Source organism: Grammomys surdaster, unplaced genomic scaffold (assembly GCF_004785775.1).
Source record: "Grammomys surdaster isolate TR1022 unplaced genomic scaffold, NIH_TR_1.0 332341, whole genome shotgun sequence".
Taxonomy (NCBI): Eukaryota; Metazoa; Chordata; class Mammalia; order Rodentia; family Muridae; genus Grammomys; species Grammomys surdaster.
The window spans coordinates 33,995-50,757 of record NW_021627598.1 but is presented as its reverse complement, the minus strand read 5'-3'; the positions used below and the strand labels follow the sequence as shown (position 1 = coordinate 50,757).

The 16,763-nt window shown below is 42.4% G+C and overlaps 2 protein-coding genes across 2 annotated transcripts in view; both read right to left on the bottom strand.

Annotated features, from left to right (window-relative positions):
• Positions 1-4,792: 4,792 nt before the first annotated feature.
• The window catches only part of LOC114616515 (protein transport protein Sec24B-like), a gene marked incomplete at its 3' end in the record, with an annotated part of 34,646 nt that continues 22,675 nt past the window's right edge, over positions 4,793-16,763 (bottom strand). The window contains exon 4 of the mRNA XM_028761959.1: positions 4,793-4,897. Coding sequence (XP_028617792.1) covers positions 4,793-4,897 — 105 coding nt within the window. The remainder of the gene's footprint in view (positions 4,898-16,763) is intronic.
• On the bottom strand, positions 9,035-14,962 carry LOC114616516 (endogenous retrovirus group K member 21 Rec protein-like). Its single transcript, XM_028761960.1, has 3 exons — positions 14,866-14,962; positions 9,921-10,156; positions 9,035-9,424 (listed from the first exon to the last, which is right to left on the bottom strand). Exons 1-3 carry the CDS (start codon positions 14,900-14,902, stop codon positions 9,386-9,388), a joined length of 312 nt encoding a protein of 103 aa, XP_028617793.1. The 5' UTR covers positions 14,903-14,962; the 3' UTR covers positions 9,035-9,385.

The following is a 16,763-nucleotide window of genomic DNA, read 5'->3' as shown; positions in this document are numbered from 1 at the left end:
TCTCTTTCTCTCTTTCTCTCCTTCCTTCCTTCCTTCCTTCCTTCCTTCCTTCCTTCCTTCCTTCCTTCCTTCCTTCAGGTTTTTCGAGACAGGGTTTCTCTGTGTAGCCCTGGCTGTCCTGGAACTCACTCTGTAGACCAGGCTGGCCTTGAACTCAGAAATCCTCCTGCTTCTGCCTCCCAAGTGGTGGGATTAAAGGCGTGCGCCACCACTGCCCGGCTGGAAATCAGTTTTCTTCAGTCGACTGTTACTTCATCTGTCAAGCACACAGGGGAAGCATTCCAGAGTAGTGGGATGACACAAAACGGACCCTGTGTCTGTGTGCTTTTTGGTTTGTCTTTTTTTTTTTTCTCTTACTGATTTTCTTTCTTTCTTTTTAGTTTATTTGTCCATTCTGATTTTCATTTTTTGTTGTTTTTCTTTTTTGAGAGACAGTGTGTGTGTGTGTGAGAGAGAGCATGAGAAAGAGCGGTTGAGAGAGAGAGAGAGAGAGAGAGAGAGAGAGAGAGGGAGGGAGAGAGAGAGAGAGCGCGCATGTGAGCGTGAACTTGAATCTGGGTGGAGACTGAAATGGGAAGATCTAGGAAGAGATGGGACTAGAGTAGGAAGACTATCATCAAAATACATGAAAACATTTCAATAAAAGTTTAAAAATGTCTATTCAATTCCATAGCCACAGACTTTCAAGTATGACTCTTATAAACAGTTGTTCTAGCTTATTTAGTGATATTTAAGTCTGTTCATTTGCTTTCAGAAGTTCAAGTCTTGTCACAATAGCAAAGTAGTAGCATCTGTAATCACAAGTGGACCACTAAGAGTCAGGAGCAGTTAACTTTGGTAAAACCTAATGCTTAACTGATCCATTCTAGTTCATTCACAGCATCACTGCCAATACCAATCATAACTGTACTAAACACACATACATACAAACACATAGGAAACCAGTATATTGACATTCTGAAGACACTTAAATCTCCAAGACTTCACTACAATCCTAGAGGAATATTACCTACAGAACCTTCACACTGCGACTGACACCTGCCTTGGCCCTCGTTCCTCACACACTGCTGCACCACCGCCCTCTTACCTTACAATGCAGTTACATTGAAAACCTACTAGCCAAGACCCCTCCTTTGCCCCTGTGTTCACGACCAGTATACTGCAGTCTGATTTCCTTTTTCCATTTAGAAAATCTTCCCTGATGACAATAGAAAAGCATTTTCTCTCCAGGTAAAGAGAAAATCTGTTTAAAATCTAAAATCACTGCCTTTTCAAGTTGTATTATAATTATGAATGCTGTTTCCCTATTAAGTATTTCTGGAAGTCACTGTATTACTCCTTAGAGCAAAAATACAGACTGAAAATTTCTTATCTAAAATACATGGAACCAGAAAGGGTTCAGTTTGTAAATTTTTCTTTCAGGTTCTAGAACATGTATATATAAAAGATGAAGTATCTTTAAATGACTCTAAAGCTAAACATGAACTAATGTGTACTTCACATGACCTTAAACATGGGGTCCAGTAGTAAGTGTATGTGTCTCTAGTACATCTAGGATTAACTGTCCGCTTGAGTCATCTTGGTACTGAAAACATCTGGCTTTTGTAGCATTTCACATTTCAGATTAAGGAAGCTCTATCTGTTCCTTTTCGATGTGAAAGCTAACTTTAGATAAACAACCAGTTTTGATGGATTAGCCCCCTATAGACCTCAGGAAGCTCCAGGTTCCTCAGCCCTGTTACAACCCTAGCATAAGAAGGCTGAGGCCAGATGGGGGACGTGTCTATGAATGGAGAGCGTGAGAAGAACTCCCCCTTCAGTCTATGTTGGCTCTATGTCTCAGCTTTTGAAGCTTTGAAAAAAAAACAAAAGAGAAAAAAAGGAGGAGCCAGAATCATAGGAAGCAAAGGAGAGAAGAGCTAAAGGAACCACTCAGCTGGACTACACAGGGAAAGCCTAGCTCAAGAAGAAATAAAACCAGCAGACTCTCAGAAGCTGAAAAAATAGAAAACCAGAAGCCTAGAAGAAAAGGCCAAAGTTCTTCTCTAGGGGTCAACAACGACCAAGAATATTTACTAGTATTGTTCAATTAAGAAACTAAGCAAATTGGTTTTGCTTCTACATAACTTAGATAAAGCATGCAGAAAGATGAAAGGCAGATTCCGTGCCCACCGCCTACTGGTTGAGAGAAAAAATGGATAGCCCTCATCTCTGAACTGTTTCTTATTAGTAACAGCAGGTTTCACAGTATCACCCATTATAGGACTGGCAAGATCCATCTAGTGTAGCAGACACATATGAAATATGCACTCGGGAGACTCAAGGGATGTTCTTCCCTTTGTCTGCTCTATCTCCCCTTGCCCAAATAGTGCTACATTTACAAGGGATGAAGAAAGATATCAGAGCCCAACAGAAGGCATTGCCACTAGCCAAATCAATGCACTCTCATACAAGTCCAACTCATCAATACAGGACCCTGAGAGTTTGAAGCTATCAATGACTATTAAAGCAATGGATGACAGTTGAATAAGAGCATGGTATTCTGTACTGGAAAGCTAGCTCAGCCACTAGAGGACTTGCTGAGCAGTGAGTACCAGAGTTAAGCTCTCAGTACCCACATAAAGTGAAAGGTCGATTCCAGTCTACATCAAATGCCATCCCTTACATGCCTGTACTTCCAGCTCCAAGAAATCCAAAGCACTCTCCTGACTGTGCTTGTGCACAGACCCATGCCTCAGCACATGTGCACATACACAAGAGTGAAAAAACAAAAACCAGCACATTTGCACATCTCAGAAAAATCTCTACAAAGTACTCATTAGCTTCAACAGGACAAAGAAATGGGTTTACAGTGTCAGCCTGGCAGATACCACCTATATGCGAACATACATCACCAAGGGCATCGCAAATACAATGTTGCTTTAAAATCCTGTCAGAGCTGTGTCCTTTAACCCAAGTATGGCTGTGAACATGTGTTATATTATAGCAGTTAGAGGGTGGAGGTAAGAGAGTTCAAGGTTAGCCTATACACAGAATATGTGACTAGCATGAGCTACATGATACCCTCAGTCTCAATAAATCAAGAGAGCATCAGTGAAAAGGAAAAACTGTATGATCTGATCTGATGTTCATTATCAGGAAACACTTTATAAAATAATTGGCCTTTGTGAATGAAGTTCCCAGAAACAAGCCGTACCTGTGTTAAACAATTCTGTAAGACTGACAGGTATTACAAAGCTGGACAGGCTGAAATCCAAGATTGTCTTGACTAGCTACAGCTCCCTTACTAGCCACTGACTTCCCACCTCCGTATGTGACTTACCATCCTAGTGACAGTCAGGTAAATCCTTCTGGAATGTACAGAACTCAGCCTCTGCCAGTGTCACTAGAATGTCAATCAGATGACATTTGAGCCCACAGCCAAGGTTCCCTCTCACTGAGCTGTGCGTCCCCTCTACCTGACGTCTCCACCAACAGATCTGAAAGGCACCTTGATTATGACTTCCTCATTCTGCTACGATCAAACTTCCTGAAGCCATTACCACACTGGAACACAGGATTTAGAGAAACCTGTGTTCCTAAGTCAGTCACTCACTTTCAGCTCTGAATAAATTCTCTTATTCCCTTTAAACTGAGAGCTTTGTTTCTGTTTGTTTTGCATCAACAGAACTACTGCAGACTTACGAACTAAGTTCAAAGAACTATTAGAGTATGGGTCCAGGGCCATGAAGACAACTATACAAAGTAAAACTGAGACAATTACTAAGAACTGAGCATGAGCTATAGACCCCAGTGTTATCACACCAATGTCCAACCTCATGTAACTGCATGACCTTCATGACTAGGCAACACACATGGCAAGCAGTATTTGGGAGTAAGGTTTATGCCTGAGATCTGACTTTCAGACAACGAAGGGAAAAATATATAAAGAATTATAAAGAAGGTGGTTTATTTGGATAAAACATGTATTGGAATACCTTTTAAACTTTAAAAATCTGAAATCAAGTTAAAATAAAAAAATTTAAAATATCTCTACCTGGCATCTTTTATCCCCCTCAAATCATGTATAAAAGATTTGAATATTTTTAACAATACAAACAGAGCAGCAGGTTTTGGTTAGAGAAATTGCAGCAAATCCTTCCATTAATAATAAATACAGTAGGAAGATACCTGTGGTCACATAAACTCACTGACAAAGCATCCTCATTTCCTCACCTCCTCTCAAGTGTCACTATCAGTGGAAGACCTGAACTGTTTAATTTTTAATAGCATTCTACCTATCAAAGCACAAAAATATAATTAAGCAGGTTGTCACTACACAACCATTTGTACTTCTTTAGTGAATGATATGAACTACTATTTCACAAGCTGGAAAACACTGATGTAGTACTTCTATGTTTGTGCTGACAGGGTCCAAGAGGACCCAGACCCTATAGAACAATCTTACTTCTCTATCACATTAAAAAAAAAAAAATCCATATAGCTCATTTTGATTAGTCTGAAGGAACATGCAAAGCAGAAAACATTATTCCTAAGGGGTGCTACGGCAGCCAGCCAGGAGCTCCAGCCAGGGCTCCCTGCTTTGCACACAGCTTGGCAAGACAGGCATGTCTAAAAGAAGAAAACATTCAACCATCATCAAAGACATGATTAAGTCAAGTGAGGCAAGTTCTAGAACCCACATTGAGGTGTTCATCATGCGCAATCTTCAGACACTGTCTAAAGGCTGAGACTGTAAAATAAAGACAGTTTGAACAAGCGAAGATGGAAACTGTGTGAAGCTAAAGCAGACCTGCTTCCTCATCCTCATCCTCCTCTTCCTCATCATCGGAAGCTGATGACAAGGGAGTTGGTGTGGAGCTAGCTTGATTATTAACATAGTCACCATACTGCACGCCTGTAAAGTGGAAAGCACAAACATAAGAGTCAAACCAACAAGAAAGGCAAAGAAATAAATCTTGACATTACATTAAAAGTGAGAGAGATCTCTGACATTCCAAAGGACATCCCAGCATGCATATTAATATCAGCAGATTATTATCAAAACCGGAACCATTAGAAAAATCTATGCAAAGCAGTTTAGTAAAAGCAATTTTAACTTGAACTAACTGGTTTAAGCATGAAAACAGTACCATATGTTTCACTGACTGTAGAACCAACAGTGGTGTTCTCAGAAAATATTTCTGAGCTCTGTAAACATTTACCTCCTTCAGCCTGGAGACTGTCGTAGTTCAATTCCTTTGAGAACATGCTTTCCTGGAAGGCAGTGACCATTTCTAGTGAACTACATTTGTACAGCTGTATGCTAAACACATTCCTTTTGTATGCTAACACCCCCTTGATGGCAGCTCAGTCGCCATAACAGAAGAGAATGGCGGTTAACAAACTATATTGAGCTCAGTTCTCTGCTTACTGGGGACACCATAGCTTTAAGCATAACAATGACAGAAGTGCTTTTCATTTCCTGAGATGTCCACTGCCGAGTGTCACCCTATAGCTTACATATGGATGTGAAATAAGTCCACCAGAAGGTACACTGTGGGAAAGACACACCCGGTGCTGCTCCCTGTATGAGGCGTCCCTTATCATATAGTTACTACCTACCTAGTATTACCTAATCTGGGAAAACCAAAATGTAAAAAGGAACAACTAATGCAACTTAAAAATGACAACCAATCTAACTTAAAAATGACAACACTTCATAAACAGGAGTAAATATTTGCTTAGAAGAAAAATCTCATAACTCTATTTTGAAAAAGAAAAACTCCAGAAATAGGTGGGATTTCCAAGAACACTCAGTAAGGCTGGAAACACTCTGAAGTATCACCAATCACAGGCTCTGCCACCTCCTATGCTTCTACGACTATTTTTTGGGTGGTCTGTTTTGTTCACATGAATAAAGAGAACTCGTCTCTAGAATAAGATGCGGCTGCTAATAAGCACATTTGAGTTCAGAGGGAAGCCAAGGTTAATCTGCACATAATTACGATTGCTCTTTCCACTAATGTCAAGAGTCACGGGAAATCTGCTAGCTTTGCTGCTTTGAGATGTTGTTTTTCTTTTGTCTTTCCGTTGGTTTCACTCTGTAGTCCAGGCTGGTCTTGAACTCATGGAACTCATGTCTCAGCTACCTAAGTGATGAGATTACAGGTGTGCACTACCATACCTGGCTAGCTGAAACGTTTACTATAGACAAAGTATTCTTGAATTCATCTAAGAAAGTAAAATTCAACATAAAATACATTCACAAATTACATGACAAATTGACGCCTTCCAAATTCAGCAGCATGGCCCACTAACCACCTACTTAAAATGAAAACGTAGCTAACAACAGACTAAATTAAAAATACAAAGAAGTTATGGTTAAACAGATCCAATATAAAAGGTTTTTCCACAGAAGAAGTCTTTACATTTAGTGACTTACTTATGTCACACTTCCTTGATGTGCTATTGTTAGTGCTATGCTTAATGGTACGTTAAGATGACATAGAAAAAAAAAGATATTCTGTTTGCTGTATTAAAGAGAGGCCAATAAACAGGTAAATAAGAGACTCCATTCTTCATGACTGGATTAAGACAGTTTGCTACTCAGGAACTAGAATACAAGGCAAGTTTTTGTATATATATAGAAAATTATATATATATATATATACACACACACACACACACATTTTCTCCTCCAGATTTAGAGAAAAACAATTTATTTCAATTATTAGAAAAAACTATAATATTTAGTTGAGAGAAAGTAAGATAACAAAACAATGATAAGAATTCATTCAGTAATGATTTAATTCACTAAAACAAACCTTTAAAGTATAAGAATATTATTTACTGTAGACTTTAGAATACACTGTGGTTGTCCATTTACTATTATTAACTAAAAGTCACATACCTTTCTCCCACCATGACTTTAATATGTTCAGAAATTAGCTTACCTTTGCTTGTTCAAGTAAGCGCCATTAAAAGCTTGGAAATATTAATAGATGAGAACATGATATTTCAGAACCACAAAGGAATGAGAATAGATTTGGAATACCATTGGTCCATTTAAAAGTCTAGTCTCAGGTATTTGCAGTTTATTTAGAAGGCAACAAAGTGGGTGACTTGCCACAGTCACCAACTCCATAATACAGGGATCTCACAGTTCAAATCCCTGTTAAGTGCTAAAACTCATATGCAAGGCTAGGATAGGGGAAGACTGTCACATCGCCTCCTAGCGCTCATCCTAAAGGCCGTCATGGAAATTTACAGAAAACACCCCCTATACTCTAATCACGGACTTATGAGCTAGGAATTTAGTGAAACCAAGAGGCCAAGAACACTTGAGAGGACTTGACAGAAGGAAGAGCACTGCAGTTAACAGACTCTGGGCTTTAAGAGGACACTCCCCCAGCAGCAGCGATAACAGGAACGCTCAGGAAATAAACCAAATAAATAAGATTTGTCTGGGGTTTCTCCTGCTGAGCTCTCTCAGAAAAATCTCACTATTCTGATACTAGCTGGACCTTTGAGGGTATATTTCTGTGGGTTTCATCTTTCCTATTAAAGATGGAACATTGCTATAAGGAAGTTGAAAAAAAAACACCCTCATTTTGTTTCCCTTTTCCAAATTAATAAACCCACTTTCCTTGTCAATTTCTATTTTCTAATGTCTTTTTGGAATACAGGGAAATTAAAATTATGGACCCAGGAGTCAAATTTCACTGGTTTCTTGCAAAAAAAAAAAATAAAAATAAAAAAAAAGAAAGAAAGAAAAGAAAAAGAAAAGGTAAAGAAAACACATAACCCATCATCCCCCCAATCACTACTATGGTCTGGAGATGCAGCTGAGGCAGACACCTGTCCAAGCTGCACATGCCCTAGGTCTGATCCCCAGCAATGGCAGTGATACTGAAAAGCACATTCAGATGTATTTACTATTGAAGGTCTTCTGCAGAACACATCCTTGGAGATAGCTTAACAAAAGCTATCTATCTTCACTACCCCCCATCCCCGACAGATACACTGGCAAGAAACTGAACTGGTCTCAGTAGAACAACCCTATTGTGAAGGACCTTTTTTTTTTAATTTAAGAGTTTAGATTTTTGGAGCAACTTTTATCTTCCTAAGATGATCTTCAAGGCGACAAACATTAGAAGACTTTGCAAGGGCTCTTACAAAAGGCCAGCTTTGTAAGAAACACTCGCATGCACATTCTGTAGGCACTATCTTTCCACCCAAAGTAGTGCCTTGTTAACAGCTCTATCCCCACCTTAGAAAGGACACGGTAACCCTGGCTTCAAAAGTATACTCTGAAATGCCGCACTGAGGTCTAAAAATTTCTCTGTAGCTACAAAGAAAGGATCCTCTTCCTTAAATGACTAATGACAGCACCCAAACATAAGACTTTGTTTTCTGAGGATGCCTCAGGTATAGGTGAAGCACGTTACAACTTCTCTGGCATGGTCCTCTTCAGAAGCAGAGAGGGTGGGAGACAGGAGTAAGGACAGTGAATGTGCATGCGCATATCAGCCTGGAAACACTACTGTCACAACTACCAACCTTCAAAGTGTCCTGGGAGAGCAAAGCAAAAACAGTAAGAAATACTCAAGAGAGGAGCAGTGTGACAGTGCAGGGAAATACTGGGATTCTGCCAGAACTCAGGAGGCAGAGGCAGCTGGATACCAAGTGTGAGTTCAAGGCCACCTTAAACTCACAGTGAGTCACAGGTCAGTAGGAGCTACATAATGAGACACTGTCTCAAACAAGAAAAGAACAACTGGGACTCTGGGTTCAATTTTGGTTCAGCCATATACTGAAGCCATATATTGTTAGTGCTTATGAAGTTATTAACTGCTATGCCCAGTACGGCTGGGTCCTAGAACCCTGACTGGGGCGACGCAGGAATGAAGAAACTACAGACACTGAAGAAATGACAGACACACATACAGAAAAGCTGAGACCAGGTGGGCTTTGCTCTCTCTGACGGAGAGCACTTACTAAGCAACCCCGGAACTCAGCATGTTTATTATGTACAGCACAAGGAGGAGGGGTTAGTCTTGGGCGGTCTCTGTAAGGGAACAGTCTCAGCTGTAAACATCCAGGAAGAAGAAACTGTAGGTAGGAGGAGGAAGTTGTAGGTAGGAGGAGGAAGCTGCAGTTGGGAGGAGGAAGCTGCAGTTGATGCTTTCTGTACACACTGTCAACATTCGTGCTTGGACCAGGGGAAGGCTTTGGCCCTGAGCCTGACCCGGAAAAGGCTTTGCCATGTCCATGGATCTGAGGCACTGGGGTCCTTGACATGGCCATGCTCATGTCAAACAACACACAATTCACTTAGGCCTTCCTCTGCTCCCCACATCTCCCCCTTTCTTATTTCTGAGATGTTCACGAAGACTCTCCGTGCTTAGTCCAGAGGTGGTTCGCTGAAATGCTCAACACCAGACTGTAAGAAGGAGAAGAGGGAAGAACATAACAGCTGCTGCGCCCAACAAAGTGTAAGGAATGCTTTAACAGGGTCAACAGATTGAAGCCTGGCACTTGGCAAGGACTGTTTTGTGACAATAATAGGAGAAACAATCTTACATGAGCCTCCTCCATTCCGAGGGTGCTGACATAAACTGGGCCAAATATACACTATCATTAAGGGTCCAAACAGCCAGGGATGGGCCTCGGTTCATTCCCCAATCACATCTGCTCTTGCTATAAGGGGCTGCTCTCACGCATGCTAGTATTCATCTGTGTGACATTAAATTTTATCGAAACCTAAGGGCTGTAGCTCACCACCAACTGAAGAGAGCCCACCAGGACTCCAGGTAGCTACAGAAGTACTCTCCCAAACAGAGGATGCCATTAGCAGAAAGATGTGAGCAAGCCACTAAATGAGAAAAACGATGGCCTGGGGCCGTAGGTCCAGTAGGCTTTCCCCTGACTGGACTTACCTGAATGGATATGATTACCAGACACATCAGAAATATAGCTGCAGGGTTATTTCCCAACCCCAGGCCTCGTGCTCCCTCCTCCGACATTTGCATCAGCCTTTTTATTTGACCCCACGTTGGTGGTGTCGCCCTCCTTGAAGTCTGTGCAGGAGGCCTCCTCCTTGGAGACCGCTCGATTGGCTTCAAGGGCCACACTTTCGGTTTCTCTGTGGGCTCCAGTCTCAGCCTCTTCACACCTGCAACCAGGAACTTCACTGCATCCAAAGCTCTTTAGGTGCCTTGAAGGTACCCAAAGTGGCTGTTCCACACCTTCAGGGAAGACACAAGAATACCCTCTTCCCCACATTAGCGCGGGGAACAGGCCAAACCACTTTCTTGTCACGATGTGTTTCTATAGCACCTCGGGTTTTATTTCCCTGTTCTCTGGTGACCAGTGACCTTCTGTTAATGTCATCTTTTGCACAATTAAAACTTAGTATAAATAAAGCCCTGTTTAGAGAACTGGTAGGAGCAGAGAATTTCCCCCTTTTGCTTTTCTAATTGTTGCTTGAGCCATCTGTGGGGTCTTTCTATGTTCCCCTGTCCCTGAGGAATATCTATGCTATGAGCTATTTTGTGTGGAACACAAGTTTTGTTAATGCAGAAAAGCTATAAGCAGGAGCACTGTCCACCTTGAGATGCTGTAGATGGCCCATATCAGCAAATCCAGCAAGGCAATGAGCAACAGCATGCTGGCAGCCTCCCTGTGTGAACAGTGTATAAACAATAGGAGAACAGCTATCAACAGAAACATGCACAAACTGTACTCTCCCAAAGGAGATGACAGGAAGAAAGAACATCCACCTGCCAGACAGCACTAGGACATAACATTCTAGGGTCAATGCCATCATGCGTGACAGGCTGGAAAGGACCACAGTGGGCACATTGCTTTAGCTTAGCCTGTTCTCAGAAAACAGCAAGTGTCTTTTGTACAGGGGAGGAGTTTTGATGACACAAAGCATGACTACCATGGGTGTTTTGTTTTGTTATCAAGGCAGACTGCACAGCAAGAGGGAAGCAGAGCAAGGACCCTGAGAACAAGATGTCAGCCATGTATCACCATCAGCCAGTGGTCTGTGGAAGGCTACATGTGGCCAGATACGGCCAACACAGCAAGGATGCTGACTTGGAAACAAGAGTTTCAGGAGCCGATGGAAAAGATAGTATACCTTATGAGCTGGTGCCTGACCAGTGTAGGTCATCTCTAAGGCTTGCCTTACTCCTACTATATAGGAGTATAGGCTGTAAATACTGACAAAGGGGAAGGCAAAATAATCTAAAACTATGCAAACTGCAGAGTTCAACTCACTGAGTACACTGTGTATGGTACTTCAGAACCCGAGGAAGAGTGGTAGAGCGGTAGGGGCTATAACACTGTCAGGAGTGTGTGTAAATAGATTAGTTAACGCAAAGGGTTAGACTGTATGACCTCAGGAAAAGTAACCCAGGAGTCAGGTACAGTATACTACCTTGGATGGTGGAAGAGGAGAATCAAGCTGGCCAGGATAATTAGCCAAAGAATGCTGCTAGACACTGGATTGCTGCCAGAGTCAATGCTATTGATCTCCTGAATGAGACATAATTTACTTCTGGCTCTGTATCTAGCATTCCTATAGTGTGTTCAAGTTCTTCTCAGATAAATTTTGCCACCAAATCAGAGGAAAGGTTCAAAACCCTAGATAAGGAACGCCCAAAATACAACGATTTCAAAATGCTCTGCAGTTGCCAGAGTGCCCCAGTAGGGGTCATGGGTGATTTTAGGATAGCTAGTGACAGACTTGGCTGGGTCCTATGTATGTACTGGGACACAGCCACTTCCATTCAGCTAGCCTCAAAAGAGATCAGCATGGAGAAGAGTGATCCGTGCCCCCTTTAAGTTCTTGGGTAGTATAGCTTAAGTGCCCAAGCCAAGTCTGAGCCAATTATGTCTCCCAACTGCTCTCAAAACCAGTAAGAGTTTTGAAAGAAATCCTTGTGAATTTCTAGATTTTGAGAGCATACAGCACGCTCCCCTGTAATTTTACTTCAGTATTGGAGTGACGATACTTTTTGAATCTTTTCTGGGCCAGTCTGAAGACACCCAGATCCAGTGGCTGTTACTGAGGCCATCAAAGCTCACAGCCAGTTTGGTAAAATCAGGATGACTGATGAGAAGATCATCTACAGAGCGGGTGATGTACACCTTCACCGTTTTGTCAGGTATGAGCTTGCCAGCCTCAACAACAAACTCCTAACACACAGCAGAGCTGTTTTCATACCCTAGGCAAGTGCTGTGCAGACAGACCAAGATTAGGCAACAGAGGGGTCAAAGCAAACTTTTTGAGATAGCTAGAATGTAGCCAAATGGTTAAAAGCAACCCTTTAAGTCAACTATAATGAATGAAAATGTGACAGTCCAACAAGAGGTGCTGGGGACCACTGCCTGCATGACTCCATGTCCTTAAATCCTACAGCAGCCTCTAGTTACCTGGTTTCTCGTTTTAGATAGATAGGGGTGTTCTGAGGATTAATAAACTTGTCCCTGTGTCTGCCCTGTACCTGTGCTACAGTGGAGACAACTACAGTGGAGGCAGTGTTCCCCTATGACTGGCCACTGATCTACCCACACAGGCTTCTCTGATGGCCAAGTGATCTGGGAGGCAAATTTCCATTGGGCATGCATTAAAGCATTGACCAGAGCTGCTGGTGAAAAGCAGCAGTCATGTGATACCCCACTCTGAGCCTTTAATAATCACCCTGAGTAAACACGGGAGTAACTACACCTTGAATTTTATCTAAACCTCACAAAGGATTAAGTCAGTGGTGCAGTATCTAATGATACAATGATCTGGGCTATATAAAAAGACTCCCATTTGGCTCAGATATCTCAGCCTTGTAAGAGCACAAGGATACTGGGTATAATTTGAGGCCTAAAAGCAACTTTATGACCTCTGGCACCCTGACAAGCAATTATAGCAAACTGTGCAATGACGACCCAAAGCATGAGCACCTTTCTTCATTTAGCATTGGGGAATTGGTTCAGCTATTTTAAACACAGGTGTAGTATCAAAAGAAGTTGGGGTAACTGAACCAGAACCTTCATTCCTCCCTGCACAATCTTCATCTGTTACTACCAGGTGCATGTGTAGTCCCTGTAGGCTCTGGCTGCTTCTGCCTAAAATAAGTCCTACTGTGCCTGCTGGCTTAAAACTGTCCCTCGTTAGAGGGTGGTCTAAGTCAGGTGGTGGAATTGAAGTTCAATCCCCCACTGCGTGAGGCTACCTTACAGAGCTGACCAATGGTGGCTGAGAGTTACTGTCTATCCTATCATTTATGGTTGGCCCTTAGGATGATGGCGCCTGTTGTCTGAAGGGACATCAGCCATTTCCCAGGCCCTATCCAGGTGGCTAATGAATACCCATTTGAGTAGTTGTTAGAGCCCAGTGGATTCCTCTCTAACATCTCAGATAAAAACTTAGGAAGCTGTGCAGATCATGGGACATAGTGGGTACAGGGGCATGCTTGTTTTTAAAAATTTGAAATCCTTATGCCAGCAATCACATGCAAAATGTCCTGTTTTTCCTCTACGTACAACAGGCACCATTTTCCCCTCAGGACATATAACTGACTTAAAGACTGATGAGAGAGGCATGTCTAGAAGGTGGCTAGGACATCCGTCCACATAAAACCTAGTCATCCTTTGTCAATGTAACTGCTTTTGAAAATGCCTACATGTCTCCTTACAAGTCTTGTCAGCATTTTCAAAACCCAAGTGATATGTAAGTACCTTTCCTGCCTCAGTCAGCTACAAGGTGGCATTGCAGCTTCAAAGAAACAGGCCACACAGTCTGGGTACAATCTGGTCCTGTCCTATCTGTTCTCCACAAGGTTTTTTTCCCATTGGAGGGCAATTTTCTCTGTGGCCTTAAAGCAGCTATGTTAACTTGTTGGTAACAAGTTTACAAAGGATAGTGTAATTGGTTGTTGGTTCCTTCCTGAGTCCTGTACACAGAAATATGCAAGCCTACAGCTAAAACAATTCCATGAGCCAGATTATGCTATGCTTGGTCCTCACACAATTCTGTAAACCCAGTCTTAAATAGCAGCTAATCCCTTGGGTGCAGGCAAGATTTTTCCATGTTTAGCCAATCAGAAGGAGGCTGAGCAACGCCAATGAGGATATGCTGAGTAACTCCTTGCTACAGAGGGGTACGGCCCTTATGCTGTCTAGGCTTGCTTGATCTCCTCTCAGGATTTAAAAGGTAGTCTCATGACAGCGTATCATTTGAATTTTGTCGATCAGTTTTACTCCAACAGGAGAAAGCAACTGAGTGTTTTCCCCAAATCTATCAGCCTAACAAGGTTTGCTATATAGGGGTGAGATTATGTCCATTAAAGCTCACTGTTGACCAGATGCAAAGCTCGGTCACCTGGGATTGGGGATCCTCAACCCCAATTACCATAATCACTTTCCTTAGTATTAGGGTCCAGGCATCAGGCAAGTCAGAGCAAGGCTGCCCTGTGAATTCAGTTTACCTCACTGCCATTGCAGATCCACTCTACACAGCCTTTGAGGAAAGAACCATGGATCTATGGACTCACATACAATAAGACTCCAAAGCCTGTGAGTGTAAGTGGGAATATGCTTGGGTGCTCAGCCCTTCATCCCTTAGCTATTCCCTATCTTTTCCCAAGTAACCAAATGCCTTGTCCTTCTTTAGGAAGCCAGGGGTACGTCTTCTGAACAAGTCTAAGAACTACTGGAGTGGGAATGCTTTCACTCTGCTTCACAGCTCCCTCAAACATCCTTCGGAGTATTAACATATGACCATTCATCTCTAGACTCTGCCTGCCGATGGATGTGTTAGACCTAACGCTCACAATTACACCCCGCCCCCTTTACCTTTATTTTTATCTTTCTCTTTACCTTTATTTGCGAACTTCTCTGGGGGGCGTTCCCTCATCCGACCGATGCAAGTTCCCCACAGTCCAGGGTCTCTGTTCACAGGGCGCCACTTGCCACATCCAGCATGGCTAGGTACTGGAAACCTGACTGGGGTGACGCGGGAATGAAGAAACTACAGACACTGAAGAAATGACAGACACACATACAGAAAAGCTGAGACCGAGTGGGCTTTGCTCTCTCTGAGGGAGAGCACTTACTAAGCAACCCTGGAACTCAGCACTGTTTTCTAGGTGCAGCATAAAGGAGGAGGGGTTAGCTAGTCTTGGTGGGAGGTCCCTGTAAGGGAGCAGTCTCAGGCTGTGACCATCTAGGAGAGCAAGCTGTGGTTGGGAGGAAGAAGCTACTATCTATGCTGTCTGCACAGTGTCAACATTAATGCTCAACCCAAGGGAAGGCTTTGCCACTTCCCTGAGCCTAAGCTGGGGAAGGCTTTGCCACTTCCCTGAGCCTAAGCTGGGGAAGGCTTTGCCACTTCCCATTAGCCTACATGGCATTAGGGCCTTGGCATGGACACGCTCGTATTAAATAATACACATTCACTTAGGACTTTATCTGTTCCTCACAACTAACTTTCCCATTTTTCACTTAACTAATCTGTAAGGCAGAATAGTTACTACCTCAAATGCTTGTTGTAAGGCTTAAGTCTAACACTTAGACATGTGGTACCTGACATGAACAAATATCGTACGTGTTAGTTACTGTCTCAGGAATCCAGGTTAGTGTCAAACCTTAAGTGCAGCTGAGGCTGGCTTGGCTTTCTGTCGCCAGTCCCTGGTTTCTTCCCACTCTCTATGTAATTCACACGCTCTTCCTCTGAGGCACAGGGATTCAGTGAATGTGCCTTCGTATCTGCTTCTGTAAACTGACTCTTAAAAACGTAAAAATAAAAGAGGGAATGTTTTCTAGAACTCCCAGGTATTTTTCCAGATCCACTGGATAAAATTCTATGTGGAGGATAGGAAGATGGCTCGGTGTTTGATAAAGCACTTGTGCAAGCATGGGGTCCAAAGTCTGTATCCTCAGAGCCCACGTAAAAGTCAGGCAGGTGGAACAGCCGCCTCTAATCCCAGCATTCAGGGAGACAGACAGGGGATCCCTAGGGTGAGCTAGTTAGCTAAACCACAAGAAACTGTAGAGTTCCACGTTCAGCTAAAAACCCTGCCTCAAACTAAAGTGGAAATCGACTAAGAGACACCCGATGTCAACTTCTATCAGGTTTACACACTCACATGCACACATGTGCACCCTCACTCAAGGAAACATGCATACATATTGCACACCACACACATATACAAAAATAAAATCTACAAGTGCCACGATACCTAGCTTCTATAAGAAAATCTGAAAGTCCCTGTACATTCAAGGCCCCTATATAAAATGGTATGGTATGTATAATCTATGCATATTCTCCTATATATTTTAAATTCTCTCTAGATTATATATAATACCTAATACGTTTATACTACATAAATACTTGTTCTGCTGTAGCACTCAGGGAACAATAACAATGTCTGTGCATGTTCTGTAAAGACACTTCCTAGGAATTCTCAATCCCTGGTTTATTAGGTCTTCAGCCACAGAACTTAGGATCTGGACAGCAGTAGTGGTCAGGTGAGCCCAGCACACTGTATAAAGATGGAGCCCTGCACAGCTTCCAAGAGCTCCATTTTATGCAGACTACAACTTGTACAGCCACAGTTCTCTTGATTCACATAGACAGTTAGATTCTACACCCTAGATCTACTCAAAGGCAAACACAATGTGCTACTTAGAAAACAAATGAATAATTAAGGGTTACAAATTTACACATCTCCAATATAACATTTTTCTGCTATTTATGCAAATAGCTGATATTCGGT